The sequence below is a fragment of the Etheostoma spectabile genome, chromosome 18 (genome assembly GCF_008692095.1).
Source record: "Etheostoma spectabile isolate EspeVRDwgs_2016 chromosome 18, UIUC_Espe_1.0, whole genome shotgun sequence".
NCBI lineage: Eukaryota > Metazoa > Chordata > Actinopteri > Perciformes > Percidae > Etheostoma > Etheostoma spectabile.
Genome location: NC_045750.1, coordinates 11,127,050 through 11,145,178, shown reverse-complemented (window position 1 = coordinate 11,145,178; position 18,129 = coordinate 11,127,050). Strand labels below are relative to the sequence as shown.

At 43.5% G+C, this 18,129-nt stretch overlaps 1 protein-coding gene across 11 annotated transcripts in view; it reads right to left on the bottom strand.

Annotated features, from left to right (window-relative positions):
• Window positions 1–18,129, bottom strand: part of utrn (utrophin) — a 185,434-nt gene that overhangs the window by 40,083 nt on the left and 127,222 nt on the right. For all 11 annotated transcript variants that reach the window (XR_004336060.1, XM_032542253.1, XM_032542250.1 and 8 more), the window contains 6 exons: window positions 17,544–17,604; window positions 11,408–11,469; window positions 10,415–10,489; window positions 3,801–4,002; window positions 2,969–3,054; window positions 1,379–1,536 (listed from right to left, as the gene is read on the bottom strand). Coding sequence is in view for 10 of the 11 variants with exons in the window: in XM_032542253.1 (XP_032398144.1) it covers window positions 1,379–1,536; window positions 2,969–3,054; window positions 3,801–4,002; window positions 10,415–10,489; window positions 11,408–11,469; window positions 17,544–17,604 (644 nt within the window). In the remaining variant the exon portion in view is untranslated. The remainder of the gene's footprint in view (window positions 1–1,378; window positions 1,537–2,968; window positions 3,055–3,800; window positions 4,003–10,414; window positions 10,490–11,407; window positions 11,470–17,543; window positions 17,605–18,129) is intronic.

The following is an 18,129-nucleotide window of genomic DNA, read 5'->3' as shown; positions in this document are numbered from 1 at the left end:
CAACCAACAATCCCCAAATCTCAAAGTATTTTTCTCAGTTTACTCCTATAAAAGGTTAAAGAAAACCAGAAAATATTCATATTTGTGAGGCTGGAAGTGGTATTTCTTTTGGTTTTCGCCCAAAAAAGTATTCAAATTATTAATTAATTATCAATGTAGTTGCCAGTTTTTTGTGTTGTCAATCAACTATTTGAATAATCTTTAAGTTTTATATTGCAAATTGATTCTCTTTGTCCATGCGGTGAGAGAATTGTCCGTCTTTTTTTTTTTTAATAACCCTTGTATGGTTTTCGGGTCAAATTGACCCATTTCAAATTTGAACAAGAAGAAAAACGTTACAATTATAAATTTTTTCTACCTGAAAACCAATGGCTTTACCTTATTTTCTGTGATAAACATGTATTCCTGACTCAATTCAGAAAAATATTCTGGGTATGACCATCATAATGATCACATAGTAGATTTTTAACATGAATTATAACCTTATGACAAAAAATGAATATCTTTAATTTTGTCCTAGTAGAGACTGATTTCATTCCCTAAACCTATATGTTATCTCAATTGTTCGAAATTGAGATAAAGACAATATTTGTTGATAGATTATGAAGTAAAATTGGTTTTAAAATCCCAAATAAATCACAGGTCAATTTCACTCGAGGGATACGAGAGGGTCCTGAAAGTGAAGACAATGCTAGGGATAATGTAATCAGGATAGGAACCGAACCCTGTATTGTTACAGCCGTAACAATAAACCAGACCCAGGGTTTGGTTTGTATTGACCCACGATTCGATACAAACCTCAACTCTGGGCTAACCCACAAATTCGTCAGTAACGTTAACTGTATAGATAGACAACTAATCTCATGGTAATTTAGCTAGCTAGCACACTTCTGTCTTCTGCCTCAGTCTCCCAGCGCTGCAAGGCTTCAGTTGGAATGACAGCTGACAAAGGCCCCGGGGACACATCCATTCCACAGTTAGCCCCCAGTTAGCTAGCAACCATCCACTATATGTATGTATGTATGTATGCATGCATGCATGCATGCATGCATGCATGTATGTATGTATGCATGTATGTATGTATGTATGTATGTATGTATGTATGTATGTATGTATGTATGTATGTATATATATATATATATATAAATATATATATATAAAAAATTGTCAACATATGTGACGGGGACTGTTTTATACTAATAATAGGTAGGCTGAAAATAGGCTGAAAAAATTATGACTTTATAATTAAAGGAAAAAGAAGAAAAATATTTGAAATATGTATACACTTATCATTTTAAGATTTCTTTCCCATTCCTATAATCTATTTAATTGACATGTGTGCATTCAGTGCACATCTACATTGTGTGTGTGAACATACGTGCTGGAAGCAGCTGCGGACACTGGGTTCGATGTTAGAGCCTCCAAAGGCGGCCACCTCTCCTAGCTGCCTCGGGACCTGGATGGCTTCATGTAGCAGCAGACCAAGCTGCCTCTGGTCACACGTGTCACCTGCTGAAGCTACCTGGCTGAAGAGGTCTGAGCGGGGGGAGGGGGATAGGGTGGAGGTGGATGAGGAAGAACAAGATAAAAAGAGAAAGAGGGAGTAAGAGAAAGAGTCAAAGCATGTGGGTGATATTTAAAATGAAAAATATAGGTATAAATAGATGTAGAGGGAGAAAATGTGACAATATAGAACATAGTGGGAGGGAAGGTGTTAGTGTGTGTATATGTAGGTTGGCGGTGGTAGGCAGGACACAAAAGAAATCAGGGAAATTACGCATTTTAAATCTTTTTGTCTTACTTATTACATGCCAAGCTTTTCTCCTCTAATCTCACTGTTCCTGCCTCCAACTCTTCGCCACATTCTCCCAAAGATTGACAGAACTGTGCTGGATATGGATTCCTGCCCAATGACACACAGGCTCGGCCAGCTAACACATTATATTTTAAGTTATGGAACATCTCCAGAGCGCACAAACTGAGCAAAGAGAGCAGATAGGGTAATCCTGAGAAAGAGGAGAGGGAGAGACGAAGGGCGTGAAGGGATGACTTTGATCTCTGTGTGAGGATTGGCCCTGATGCCAGCAACTGTTAAGTGTGTGTGTGTGTGTGTGTGTGTGTGTGTGTGTGTGTGTGTGTGTGTGTGTGTGTGTGTGTGTGTGTGTGTGTGTGTGTGTGTGTGTGTGTGCGCTTCCTACACACACCTCTTGTGTCTACTGACTGAACAACACCCACATCTCCAACTCCACTACATTCTTCAACAAGATTCCATTTGACATGTGCAACAGTCACAAAAAGAGAGTTGAAAGGCAACACGCCTGGTTAGGTAGGTAGGTAGGTAGGTAGGTGTGTGAGTGAGTGTGTGTGTGTGTGTGTGTATGCATGGGACTGACAGCCAATGAGATTCTAAAAGAGTAAAGGAGGAAAGGCGCAATCAAGCATATTTGATTTCCTTCTCAGGCTAATAGAAACTGCCAGTGAAACAAATAGGCTCAGGGATTCTACAGCAAAAGAAAGGGAGGAAGAGGAGAACAAGGATGAGGAATAGAAGGGAAGCAAGAGTAGGTAAGATACAGACAGAAGACAAAGTGGCACTGTTGGATGGATGAACAGTGGTGTGAAAAGTGACAGCAGAGGAAGATAGACCGAGAGATAAAGCAGTAGAAACAAAGAGCAGGAATCCAAAATGACAGCAAGCTTATAGTCACACTCGCAAATCCTCAAAAATAAATCAGAATAGAAAATAAAGTAAACGCGTAGGAGGTCTCTCGTGCTATTAAACAACCCTTTCTCCAGCTCCTCTCTATCTCTCCCTTTCTGCGAGTTTGATTAATACTGCTGGGATTACAGCCATGCTGGAGCAGTTTGGGATGGACTCGCTGCAATCTGGCCTGTAGAGGGGGGGACAGCGGTGTGTTTAAGTGCATGTGTACATCAGCAGATATCTTACCCACTCGTTGGCACTTACATTTGTATTTCTCCTCCAGGTGTCCCTTGGAGAGAGAGAGCAAACCAATCTTCATGGACAGTACGCGGATTTTCCCACTGCGACCACTGCAGAGACCACACACACACACGCCCACGCGCACACGCACACACACACACAGTCATATATGTTGTGGGTGTATGTTTGTGTATAAACAATATGTTTATGTGTTTGTTTCAAATCTAAATTACGTGCAACAGCAGTGACAGAAAATCACTGTGCTTGGAAAGAGAAGACTGTTTAAGTGGGTGTGTGTGCTCTTGTACTTCTATCATTGTGGGAGAGAGCTGGCGAGATTATTATTGCATTTTCTGCGTACCCACAGACAATCTTTAGACCAGTAAGCATGTTTGTTTACGGCATGTGAACACACAGGTAATTTGCATGTCTGGTGTCAAAAAACGCAGTGAATAACAGCCATTGGTATGCTAGTGGTGAATATAGCATGTTGACAATGCCAGAATCTATGGAGTACAAGCATATGAGTGTGTAATTATGTAACATAATCATTATGCACAGACAACACCAATGCAGACTTGGATTTGAAAATGCATGAGCACAGTGATGAGATGCATTCGTTCTGCCACTTTCATCCAATCTGATTTAATAAATTTTACACCCTGTATTGTGTAAACAAATATTATAGCAACCCTGATTGCAGTCATCAGTTAAATTTCCAAAAGGCGAGGATGCAGGTGGCAACATGCACCATTCGCAGGTTTTGTCATAATCTGTGACAAATTCAGGAAACTAAGGAAGCTCATTCATAATCCTCTGTCTGAAATCAGAAACAGACGACAGATGGTAAACATACGTGTCGTAAACATTGAGCAGCCAGTTGAGACACATGTCAACACAGAGTGGGACGTTGACCAGGTCCTTGTGCTCCTGCTCCAGGCCGTCGTAGATGGACGTCAGGCAGTTGATGACGTCGGGGACAGACAGCAGCTGGTTGTTGTTGGTGAGCTTGTGCTGTTCAAAGGTGTTCTGGGCCACACTGAGGTCTAACAGGTCCACTGTAAAGGAAGAGGGGGAGAGAGAGATGGAGAGTAAGAGTGGGCAGGATGAAAGGAGTAAGATGGAAAACAGGAATTAGGAGGATGGGGAGAAAAGTGAATGTGAAGAAGAGAGGAGAATGAATGAAAGGTACAACAGAACAGAGTGAACGAAGAAAGAAAAAAAAGGGAGACCTAGAACCATAAGTAACCTTTCCAACTTGTTAAATGGGCTTTCAGCGACGGCTCAGATTTTTCTGAAATCGTCAAATCTGACCATGATGAGGAGCTAAAAATGGCACAGGCTATTCATTGAGACACTTACAAACTGCAGACTTGACTGATATTTTGTCCAAAATAGTTCAAAACAACTAAGTGCGAGAGTCTGCAGGAAGTCCAGACAGAACAGACAAATCATTCTGGTGAAATATTAATAAGAGAGAGAAATCTGACCAGCAAACGACAAACGAGAAAAAAATGTCAAACTGGTTTCTTCTAATTTAATTTGTTGGCTACATCTTCAATGATAAAAAAAGGAATGTATTTATACTAATATCTCAATAATACTTCTATACTGTAGCTATCACTAATTTATCTGGAAAGAAAGAGTGTTTTTTAAGGGGTGCTGCTGATGCATGCCACTCTCCCATAATGCAATGTACATTTGCTTATGTAAGGCTGTGGAGTATCTCACAGTATGCAGTGCAGGCTATATATATGTATATGTAAATATTTGATTTGGGACACAGTCCAAGTGTTATATTATAGTGCACTGTTATTGTATTCTCTGTCTTGTATCAAGATGACATTCCTTGGAGCGATGAGACAAAATTAGTTTTTAGGAATAGATCAGCCTTTTGGTAAATGTGCTTATTGCCTTAGTCACAGTCTTGCTGAGAGTTCAATGAGAAGAACAATACCACTCTTAGTCTGTTTTTAAATTGAGACTGGACCTAGCAATCAGTTGGCTCAGCTTAGCCCAAAGCCTGGAAACTGGGAGAAACAGCTAGCCTGGCTCTGCCTAAAAGTAACAAATCTGCTTATAGGTCACGTTATCAAGTATTTTTTTTGTGGTGGCAAGAAAACAAATAAGTGTATTTCCCAAAATGTTGCACGGTTTCTTTAACAAAATTGTCTTAAAGTACTGCTGACTGAAAACTAGGCAGAATTATTATCAAGTATGCACTTGGGATGCTATGTTTTTACATGAATTTACAGACTTAAGGTCAAGCTCAGATCCTGATGGGACTCTTAATTAGTGTTTTATTCACAGCCCACTGAAAAGGTCAACCACTTAACCCCAACACATGTTGACAGTGTACAAATACACAATGTGTTCTCTGCTACAGGTGTTTCATTAGCACGACCAAAATGAAGGCTGTTACAGTGTTTGGAGTACTGCTTAAATAAATGTCACAAACATTTAACTTATTTAGACTTCCCCCTTGTCTGCATTTCTATTTTCAGGGTACTGAATACAGTACACTACTTCCATCAAACAAATTTAAAATGCAGGAGGTTCAAAAACATTTTACAGATATATAAAAATTGAAACAATGGAGAAAAGGTTATCATGAGGCATGAAGCCTCTATTGCTCTAAATGAATCTCTCCCTCTGATCCTTTTCCACAAACCATTTAAACTGCCTCTCTAGCAGCATGTATGCAGCTCACCTTTTCTCCTCACTTAAATCTCCTCGGTTGCCCTGTTGTATGCTCCTTGTCAACCCCTCCACAGCTCCTTGCCTTATGTTACCCCCTGCTCCCCAGACAGCTCTAATTACTGGGGTCCACCTCTCCGGAACCATCACCTATCGTGGTGGAGAGGTTTGTGTGTCCCTATGAACCTGAGGCTGTGTTGTCTGGAGCTTTGGCTCCTGGTAGGGTCTCCCATGGCAAAGAGGTCTCAGGGAGGGGCCAGAACAAGATGGTTCAAAGACTTCGATGGTTGAGCACGGAAGGATAGAAGACCCCGCCCGGAGGAAGCCCGGGCCCCCGTCTGGAGCCAGCCCAGACGGTGGGCTCGTGAGCGAGCGTCTGGTGGCCGTTTTGCCACGGAGCCCGGTCGGGCACAGCCCGAAAAACACGTGGCACCTCTCCCTCCAGCCCCTGGGCCCACCAACCTGTGGGAGATCCAAGGGGTCGGGTTCGCTGCTATATGGGTGGCGCGAGTCAGGGGCTTGACGGACCAGACCGGGCGCAGAGGCTGGCTCTGGGGCGTGGAATGTCACCTCTCTGTGGGGGAAGGAGGCCGAACTTGTGCTGAGTTGAGCGCTACCGGTTAGATCTGGTGGGCTTACCTCTACGCACAGTCCTGCGTTTCGGAACCGTTCCCTCCTGGATAGGGGTTGGACTCTTGTCCTACTCCGGAGTTGCCCTGGGTGAGGCGCCGTGCGGGTGTGGGGATACTCACACCCCCCGGCTGAGCGCCGCTGCGTTGGAGTTTACCCCGGTGAGAGAGGGTCGCCTCCCTACGCCTGCGGTGATGTGGGGGACTCTGCTGTTGTTTGTGCATATGCACCAAACAAAGTTCGGAGTATTCCGGCTTCTTGGAGAACCTTGAATGGAGTCCTGTATGGGGCTCCAGTAGGGGACTCCTAGTTCTGCTGGGGACTTCAATGCACACGTGGCATGATGGAGATACTTGGAGATGGCTGTGATTGGAGGAACGGCCTCCCGATCTAAACCAGAGTGGTTGTCTGTTGTGGACTCTGTGCTAGTCATGGATTGTCTCCAAACACCATGTTCGAACATAGGATCTCATCAAGTGTACTTGGTACCAGAGCACCCTAGGCCAAGGTCAATGATCGATTTTATAATCGTTTCATCTGATCTGGGGCCGTATGTTTTGGACACTCGGGTGAAGAGAGGGCCAGAGCTGTCAACTGATCACCATCTGGTGGTGTGGGTCAGGGGGTGGGGGAAGACTCTGGACAGACCTGGTAAGCCCCAACGGTAGTGCGGGTAAACTGGAAACGTCTGGAGGAGGCCCCTGTCCGACGGACTTTCAACTCACACACTCCGGCGGAGCTTTTTCGTGCATCCCTTTGGAGGTTGGGGGCATTGAACCTGATTGGACAATGTTCAAAGCTTCCATTGCTAAGCTTGCGGCGGCGAGCTGTGGTCTTAGGGTTTTAGGTGCCTCAGGGGCGGAACCCACGAACACCCTGGTGGACACCGTTGGTCAGGGAAGCCGTCCGACTGAAGAAGGAGTCTTTCCGGGATATGTTGTCTCGGAGGACTCCGGAGGCGAGTTGCAGGGTACCGACGGCCCGAAGGGCTGCAGCTCTGCTGTGACGAGGCAAGCACGGGTGTGGAGAAGTTCGGAAAGACGGGAGAGGACTTTCGGTCGCACCAAGGTGCTTCTGGAAAACCGTTCGCCACCTCAGGAAGGAAGCGAGGAATCATCCAGCTGTATACAGTAAGGGTGGGACCTTGTTGACCTCAACTGAGGAGGTAAAGGGCGTTGGAAGGAGCACTTTGAGGAACTCCTAAATCCAGCTGACACGCCCTCTTTGGTGGAGGCAGAGCTGGAGGATGATGGGGGATTGTCGTCAATTTCCCTGGTGGAAGTCGCGCTGAGGTAGTCAAACAACTCCACAGCGGCAAAGCCCCAGGGATTGATGAGATCCGTCCAGAATACTGAAAGCTCTGGGTGTGGAGGGGCTGTCTTGGGACACGCCTCTTAAACATTGCGTGAATCTGGGACGGTGCCTAAGGAGTGGCAGACCGGGGTGGTGGTTCCCCTCTTCAAAAAGGGGGACCAGAGGGTGTGTGCCAATTACAGGGTTCACACTTCTCAGCCTCCCTTGGTAAAGTCTACTCCAAGGTGCTGGAAAGGAGGTTCGGCGCGATAGTCGAACCCGCGGATTGAAGAGGAACAATGCGGATTCCGTCCTGGTCGTGGAACACGGATCAGATCTTTACTCTCGCAAGGATCTTGGGGCCTGGGAGTATGCCCAACCAGTCTACATGTGTTTTGTGGATCTGAGAAGGCGTATGACCGTCCCCCCGTGGAGAAATTGTGTGGAGGTGCCTGGCGGAATGGGGGTGAGGGGGTCCCCCTTCTTAGGCCATCCAATCTCGGTATTACCAAAGCGAGAGCTGTGTCCGGGTTCTCGGCAGTAAGTCGGACTCTTTCCAGGTGGGTTGGCCCCGCCAGGGCTGCGCTTTGTCACCAATCCTTGTTTGTAATATTTATGACAGGATCGAGGGCGTAGTCGGGGCGGAGGGGGTTGCGAGTCGGTGGGCTCGGATCTCATCGCTGCTTTTTGCAGATGAGTGGTCCTGATGGCATCATCGGTCTGTGACCCTTCAGCACTCACTGGATCGGTTCGCCGCCGGTGTGAAGCGCTGGGATGGAGATCAAGCACCTCTAAATCTGAGGCCATGGTTCTCAGCGGAAACCGAGGAGTGCTTTCTTCGGGTGGGGATTGAGTCCTTACCCCAAGTGAAGGAGTTTAAGTACCTTGGGGTCTTGTTCGCAGTGAGGGACTATGGACGTGAGATTGGTCGGAGATTCGGAGCAGCCGGTGCGGTATTACATTCCATTTATCGCACCGTTGTGACGAAAAGAGAGCTGAGCCAGAGGCAAAGCTCTCGATCTACCGCAATTTGTTCCTTCCTACCCTCACCTATGGTCATGAGGCTGGGTCTGACCGAAAGAACGAGATCCAGGTACAAGCGGCGAAAGGGGTTTCCTCAGGGGGTGGCGCTGGCGTCTCCCTTAGAGATAGGGTGAGAAGCTCAGTCATCCGAGGAGCTCGGATAGAGCCACTGCTCTCCTCTCGCGTCGAAAGGAGCCAGTTGATGTGGTTCGGGCATCTGGTAAGGATGCCTCCTGGGCGCCTCCCTAGGGATGTGTTCCAGGACGTCCAGCTGGGAGGAGGCCTCGGGGAAGACCCAGACTAGTGGAGAGATTATATCTCCAACCTGGCCTGGGAACGCCTCGGGATCCCCCAGTCGGAGCTGGTTGATGTGGTCGGAAAGGGAAGTTTGGGGTCCCCTACTGGAGCTGCTGCCCCCGCGACCCGATACGGATAAGCGGATGAAGATGATGGAGTTCACATAGAGCTGGCACAGCACTGGCAGCCATGCTGTCAGAAAGCACGATTTCTTCTCTCAGCATCTCTCTTCACACACAAGATATGAAGCAATGAGATATGAGAGGCCGTGGCACATTTGCCGGATGCCATGCAAGCTCATTTGTGCTTCACCAGCCCCCTGGCACCGCTTAACCCAATTAGACATTTTATAGTATCCCTGGCGCATGTGTGTGTGTGGTGTGTGTGTGTGTGTGTGTGTGTATGAGTGTGCGAGAGAGAATGGCTCACACACACATGACAGGGATACTATAAAATGTCTAATTGGGTTAAGTCTGTGTCTCACAAACCCACACAGACACACACACACAGAGACACACACACACACACAGGTCTCAGAGCAAAGATTCCACATGAATCCAGGCTAATAATTAATAACTACTGATCCTTCTGCTGCCGCTCTGTATATGTGTGTTTGTATGTGCGTGTTTTGCGCTGTGACTGTTCTAATCTAATGGATGAAATTGAATTGCAGTGCCCCAAGTCAAAATCACTCAGGCTAATGCATTCCTGTCACAAACACACGCATGCGATCAGAGAGCCAATATAAGATAGCAAACTAAAATGCCTGAATCATTCAAACTCATTATCAGCCAACAAACACAATAACACACTTTGATACCCACGGTTGTTCAGGTACACAGGGCTGCACACACACACACACACACACACTACTTGAGGCATAGTATACATCATCTGTTTGTTTCAAACATGCACACAGAGCAAACTTCCTGCAAACAGCAGGATGTAAATGAGCAGTGTGAGCTCACAGTGTGTGTTGCTACAATAATGTCAACAGCTGGATAATAGTTAACATTTGTCACCATTTTACACTGTGTTGAGCACAAGTAGGTGCTGCCATGCTGGATTAAAATCTCACAAGGGGGGAGTCTGTATGCACCTGCAGTGTGTGTGTGTGCGTGTGTGTGTGTGTGTGTGTGTGTGTGTGTGCGGCGCGTGTAGATGGGGTTATGGCCACCAGACTAGGTAATAGCCACCATTATCAAAACAGCAGATCTCATGTTGGGTATTTTTTTTTTTTTCTTTCTTTTTTTTTAAAGCACAGCCTAAACAATTCCACCTGTGCAAACCAAATGAGACTCACTCAACAGACTTACACAAGCACACGCTCTGACATAGTCCAAATCATGCACACACAAGCATACTGACACAGTGCGTGTAATTTTAAAGCCAAAATATCCTTGGCTCCTGCGCAGTTCTGGCAAAGCTTCAAATCATTACTGAATCCCCTCGTTGCACCCAGACTTCAAAGGAACCAGACCACAACTGTAGGTTTAAAGGTGTGAATGAATGTGTGTGTGTCTTACTTACAGCACAGTGCTTTCTGTAGTCTGCGGATCTTCATGGCTGTTCGGTATGCTGAGAATCTCACATTATTCAAGTCCGCTACAGGCAGGGAGAGAGACAGAAAGATGAAGGGTAGATGGACAAAAAGAAAAAAGAGGCAGCAAATCAGAAAACAAAGCGCAACAGAAATCTGCCTAGTGGGCAACACAAGCAGGACCTCTGTCTTCAATGAAAGCTGACTTTTTGTTAGTTATTGTCAACGGAGATGGCCGAGGAGAGCGGTGGCTTACGTGGACTGCTTAATTAGGTTAGTAATTATGGGTCTCAGTGGGGGCCGGGGCTATTTGTTGAGCTGCTGGCCTGCAGCAAACCCTCCCAAAGTTTCACAGCTTATTACTTATCCGGCTGCTCATTAAAGAACGACCATACTAGCGCCCCCCCCCCCCCCACTGGGACAAACACATGCATATGGCTATGAACAGGGACCAAAAGAGAGTGCGAAAAGATGAAGGTGCAATTTTCATCAAATTAAATTTAAACTGGATTAAACTAACTAGACAAAAGAGAAATGGGTCTACAAGATTTTGTCAACCAAAAGAAAGAAAAGAAAACCGAGAATACACAGTGAAAACTTTTCATTAGAACTTTTTTTACAAAAGAAATGCTGTAAAACAGTTCATATTGACTTCGATGGATTATCTAGCGTGACAGGAATATATTTTCTTGTCAGAATGTTTAAATTAGTTTAAATTTAATTTTTTTTATATTTGGTTGTTTCGCAGTGGAGGAAAGGTTAATGACGGTATGCACAAAAACTGGAGAAATGTTTCTTTGTTGTTAGCTTAAACTGTCCCTTTAACAAGATTTTGGGTCAAAATAATTGAGGACCTGAAGACACTGAGTGATTGTGTGTGTGTGTGTGTGTGGTGTGTGTGTGTGTGTGTGTGTGTGTGTGTGGTGTGGTGTGTGTGTGTGTGTGTGTGTGTGTGTGTGTGTGTTGTGTGGTGTGTGTCTTACCGAGTGACTGGTACAGTTCTGTCATCTTCGGATGGTCCCAACAGGTTGTCTGTGTCTGGTGACTGAAAACCACATCAACAGAGGAGAACCATTAAGCACAAAAACACAAGCTGACACACACACACACACACACACTTATCACAGATAGGCTTATCACAAAAAAAGAAAAAATGACAGACAAATCTACTAAAGTACACAAAAACATACATAAAAAATGCCACACTACAAAAAACCTGGCCAAATGAACACACACTTGAAATTACACACGGGCTAAAATCACTATTATCACCATTACTTGATGTGTGCAAACATTGTCAATGGCTTGAACTCTATTGTCATCGCACACAAATTTGGGACAGAGGCTACAGATTCCTCCACAAATCCATAAATCAAAAGTAACATACATAAAGCAAAAAAGTCCTCTGAATGAAAGAGACACAGACACAGACAACACACACACAGACACACAGACACACACACACACACACACACACACACACACAAACCAAGCAAAGATTCCACAAGAATCCAGGCTAGACACGTACTGTGAATCCCTCTCATCACCACAGCATCTGTCTTTTCAAACACCATGGGACATAAATATAAGAGGACCTAGTCTCCACTCCCTGTTTACATTTCTGCTTTAGACAGAAGCCTCACAGACAAATACACACAGAAAACATGAACAAACCAAATCTAACTGAAAACCCAACACTATAAAAACAAATAAAGTAACACAGTGCTACAACTGATCAAACATGGTTGCCTTCACACACACACAGGACAGCAAAGAGTCAGACTTTTCTTAAGCTGCAGCCGCCAATCGGTGCATCTATTTGAGCTTCGCCGGCCGTGATGTGGCTGCGAGTGTATTTCAAGAAGCCATCTGGCTGTCAGAGGCCGCACTCAGATCTGCGTGGAATGTTTGAGAAGATTTCTGGAAGACGTTTTCTTTTTTAAATAAAAGTCTGTTTTTGAACACAGAGGCTCCCTTGTGGTTTCTGTGATGGCTCGCTCTCCACTGACAGGCAGCAGAAGTGAAGTGGAGTGCTGACAGTGAACTGAGGTGGCCGACAGAAGCCCTCCTCGTACACGGTCATCGCTATTCAATGACCATACAGAGTGAACCCTTTCAGACCTGCACAAGCATTGCTTATGTCTGGGTCTTTCAGCACTGAGGACAGGCTCGTGTTTATCCTTACAAAGAGCTTGCCTGAATGATTGTTCAAGTCAGGGTCATCCAAGTCAGGGGATTTAATGTTATTTGCTGCACACAAATACTCAAGGAGAAAGACATCTATGCCACAACTGGCTAGCTATCAACATAAACATTTGTGTCACTGAAATGTATATCATCAGAGACGTGAATAGAACTGGTACAATAATGGGATGGGACACACAATCAACTCATTACACAAATCTGAATCATATTTACTGTATGTACACACATTTATATCACTCATAACTCATGAGTGCCATAATGAGGACGACTGAGTTGTCAGGTTCAACTAAACTCAACACTTTCCCTTCAAATCATTCCCTTTGTAAGGCCTAATTAATCTTCCTGTTGTTCTGTAGGAAAAAAAAACACAACTGTTGACATGTTTACTACAAAGCTGCTACAGTTTAGATAACACAGTGAGAAACATTCACAGGCGAGAGGAGAGGAATCAGAAAATATTAAAGAGCAGACAACAAAAACAGAGATTTTGGGCAAATATGTGAAAGCTTCTTGGGGATAACAGCAGTACATCCTCGGTGAACCACAACCCAGAATGAGGGCATCTCCATCTAAGGTTGCTTTCACACCAGTTATTTGGTTTTTGTTAACACTGGCTTTTTAAAAATGAATAGATCACATCACATTGCTATTTGATTGACAACTTTTAATACCAGCCTGAAATGAACCAAAACGACAGTTTTCCTGATACTTCAGGAGCTGGCTAACTGTGAGCAAGGGCGTCTGGGGATGAAGCCGCTAGGGTCTTGTGTACTTCCTGTGGCATCTGCCTTCATAAACATCATTAAATGACATCTAGAGTAAGCGTCAACAAATCAAATGAGGTCACGGAAGGGGACACTGCAGCAGGCTGAGAAAATATCAAATTTATGTAACCACTAAGGTACTGTGAGAAAAAAAAAAAAAACTTTCTACAAGATGTTTTTATGAAATTTATCTCTCACAAGCGAAGCTTATGAAAATTAATTAATATTTCCGTTGACGTAGTCAGTGTAGCGTTGCCACAAAGTGCAACAGAAGGTTAAAGTGGTTTTGCTATTTATTCACTTCTTCTCTTCTGCTCCATAATTAACCATGACCACACTTCTCCCACAACTAGTGAAGATGCTTATCTTTCTGTATTTGCTTCAAAAAGGTAAGATAAAAAGATCAGAAAACGATAATGCCCTATAGTACACCGGGTAGAAGTATCCCATCAAGCTGTTGGCTGAAACTTCTTCTGCACAGCTGTCACGCACTGAGAGAGTGCCATCAATAATAATAAGTGTGTAGATGAAAGATTACTTGCATACTACTTTCATGTCCTAAGGGACAGAATTAGTCAAATATATGAGTAAGCCACTGGAAGATTTCAGGAACTTTTCTTTTTTGGTGACAGTGACCTGCCAGACTGTGACAGGTGAGAAGAGCCTGCATTCACCAACTGACATCTTCTGTCTTTCTCTGGTTTTACGTCTCCTCTGCCTCTTTTTGCTCTTAAAAAAAGTAACCCCTTCCCCCCCAAAGTTATCAGTGTTCTGCTTTTAAAATACAGTTCAAATAACTTTGGATTCTTCTTAAGACCAAATTTCATCCTACACAAAGGGGATGCATGAAGTCCACTCACGTGTACATAAAGGCTGTCGGTTCCGTTAGGTCCGACCAACCCCACCAAATGTTTTATAACAACACAGTCAGCACATCCAGAAAAGCATTGGAACTCAAAGAGACTTTCTCTAATCTTTACAGAGATCTAGTCTTGCTATATTTCCCCTCAAAAAGCCTACAAGGCCTGTGAGCCCTCACCAGAAGTGTCAGAATGGGTGAAATGGGACAGCATGTGAGGTTGCCAGCATGAGTTGGCAGGCACAGAACTTGCATGAAGCCATTTGATTTCCCCCCCCCAATATGTCGCCCGAAGTCATCACTACAGGGGGTGGACAAGGCGCGGTTTTAATCAGGGGCCCATTGTCAGCCCAAAGAAAAGAGGCAGAGTATGAGAGGAGATGGAAGCGGATGCAAGGACGGGTTTGGGGAAATGAATGTGTCAAGACGGGTGTCCCATGGATGTCACAGCACTGAAAGCAACGTGTGATTAGTTCTGGAGATGGATTTAGAGTTCAGTTTTCAAGCTACAAATTAAGTGGGTTTGCATGACTGTGCACCAGCCCGCATGTATAGTTGTGTGTGTGTGAGAGAGGATCGGAGAGAGGGCAGTGTATAGCACAGCAGACTATCTTCATTTTAAAATTAAATGAGAATGAAAAGTCCCACACTGAGGTAAAATTTGAAGGAGGATTAATTGTCTTCTTCCTGTTCCTGAAAGGCAATTTAATGTGAAAGCCTCCATGGAGAGGAAAAACCTGGTCCAACCAACCTGAAGGCGTTGACTGAACATATGGTGTGTGCTCAGAACGGTGCGTGTGTATGGTTAGCGAGTTTGAGTTTGGTTCCAGTTGGAGTTCACATGCATCTTTGGGTGTGTGTAAGCAGTGCCTTGCCAGTGAAAGGATGTGTATCTCTATTTGTGTGTCTAAATGCACGTGTGTGTATTGTGGGTATTGTGTGTGTTTGTGTATTGTTTTGTGTGAATGCCCTTGTGCATGTGTTCTGTTTGTGCGAGTGGGTGGATGCAGGTTCATTGGCTGGGCACATCTGTGATCACAGGCTGTTGTTGACTTTAAAGTTATAAGCCTGTCCTCCAAGTTGTTGCCCGTGTCTGGCTTTCATTTCTGATCCCCCTCCAGTGCCAAGCTGCAGACTCAAACACAGCACAGGTGTCCCACCCCCTCCTGCTTTGTCTAAATCCCTTTTTTTCTTCATCTCTGTCTGTGTCCTTCGTCTGTCAGAAAATGTTTTGCCTTGAACTCATCCTCAATTAACTCAACTCATGATTTTCACTGCTTCAATAAACTGAATCAATTGTTCTAATTTGATGGTTTTATGATTGATGAATGTTTTATTAGGAGTCCAGAAGCACCTTAATTCACTACCAAGCAATAGTCTTTTGAAAACAGTCCCAACTGTAAACTAAATGATACTAATATAACATTACCAATTTACATTTTGACAATACTAAACATAAATTTAAATGCTTTGTATTAAAAACTTTTTGGAGACTTTTCTCCTATCACTGAGACAAGTCTAGACTTGTAAATCTTTGTGGCTGAAGCTTTTTATTGTTATTTTATTGTTCTGTGGACAATATGATTTGATTAGATTAGATTTATTGGGATCTCCATTAGCTGGAGCCATAGCCACAGCTATTCTTCCTGGAGTCCACCCAAAACTTGTGCAGCTATGCATTACCGTGCATTATTACATTACAAATTACCACCAAACCAAACAACATTCAATTCATCACAGAAAGAAAAACAGCAAAAACAATAACAAGACATAACGACATTCCACTCAATGGCACAGTGGGAGTTTTTAGAAAAAAATGGCTAGTTGACAATTTAACTGAGATGGTGACATTTGGACTCTGGCCACAAGGCGATTCAAGGGGGATGCCCTATAAATTACACCGGTTATATCATCCTAAAACCCAACAGAAACCAGAGAAAGAAACAAAGAATGCAGGACTGACAAGTGATAGCTGAAACTACTACCCAAAGATTTTTCTAAAATAATGATGAATTCAGGTTTGGTTAGTCAGCAGTACACTGACATACATTTACAGTACATGATTTCTGAATAATGAGCTCCTATAAACTTTCAGAACAGACACTTCTTGAACAGTCTTGGTTGCCATAACAGAAATCTTTTCTCTACCTGTTTTATTAGACACCCGCTGTTTGGCAAAAAATGTGATGTTGAGCTAAAGTTGTTATCGTTGCTAAAAGAAAATTGTGGGAAGCTGCCCCTGGGATTTAGTTGGGTGTTATCTATTCAAAATGAGGTGCAAATGCTGGACTGAATGAGAAATGTGCAGGTGAAACAGCTTGAATTTTAAAATACACACAGGCGCAAATGGGCAGAAAGTAGCTCACAACTGGGAGCTTTTATGTAAAAAAGGATAAAAAGTATTAGAATACACAGAGAAAAATATTTGTGATAATGGGCTATTTTACAGTCAACTATAACAATTTTTGAAATGCAAAATAAAATTAAAAATATCGACTGCATCTGCATCATACTGCCCATATTTTAGTCTACGATGAGAAGGATTTAACAGTTGGAAATCTACAAACCCATTCATTTTCCCTCCAAAGATGTCAGTTAAAGTCGTCAAAAGATTAAATGACTGTTCAGTATATTTTGGCTTGATTGCATTAACTTGCATGACCGAGAGGTCCTGGCCTCATGACGCATATTCAGTAAGGAAAGTATTCTGCTGATATTTTTGCAAACTTGCACATTCAACAGGTAACAGGTTTTCAGTTGTGGTTCCCAACCTGGGGATCAAGACCCCAACAGTGTCCAAGGGGTCAAAACATATGTCCCCGGGGTGAGGAAAAAGTCTGAATTCTGCTACACATACTTTATTCATTTTTCAGACTTTTCTCTAACCTTTGCTTTTAATTAAAAAAAAAACACTTTGTAGTTTGACCTCTAACAATTTGTCAAAACAATCTTAGACAAGAAAATCACTATTCAATTCAAGTACTCACACCTCACAGACGTGCACCCTTTGACAACAAATAGACAATACATTGTGTTAAGGGCTCACGCACGAAACAAATTCAAAACCATTAATAAAGGAGATGGGGATGATTACCAAAAAAACAAAAGTGAGTGTTTTTTTATGCAAAATCATTTTTACTTTACAATATCCTGACTGCTCTGCTTTGAATGCAGACCGCGCGCACACATACACACACACACACACACACACACACAATTTTTAGAAACAATAAATGAGCATAAATAAATAATATATAACAATAGCTATCAAAGCCATTTCTTGCCACTTACTTGATGTAATATGGAACCTTATTCTGGGAAACTGCACGTTGCCAGGGGAGCTGTACAGAAGCTGCAGACAGAGAAAGAGGGAGAAAAACAGATAGAGAGAGAGAAAGAGAGAGAGAGAAAAGATGGAGAAAAAGAAAAAAAATCAAGAAGTCAAAATCGAAACTCTATCTTAATACTGTAAACATTGCACATTTTTACCATTCTATACAGTAATCCATTTGCTTGGGCTTGACTTGAAATAATTCTCACATCTAACACTTCCATAATAATATAGTCTATCTATGTAAAAGAGACATGAAGTGCATGAAATTGAAAGAAAACAAAGTAAATGGGTATTGCTTTCTTGGCAGAAAGAGGGAAGACGGAGAGAAACCAGAAAAAAAAACTGCTGAGAAAAGGTGCCAAGTGTCCAGGTTTATGTGTGGAAACTGTGTGGATACGAAAGAAGACATTCAAGTTCTGACAGACCAAGGACTTCTTAAAAATGACATTGTTAAAAACCTGCCAGATATAAGACATGAGAAGCTCTCAAGAGCAATACGGCGTAGAAATGTTGCTTGATTTATCGCCCTCCTACTTTCCCGCC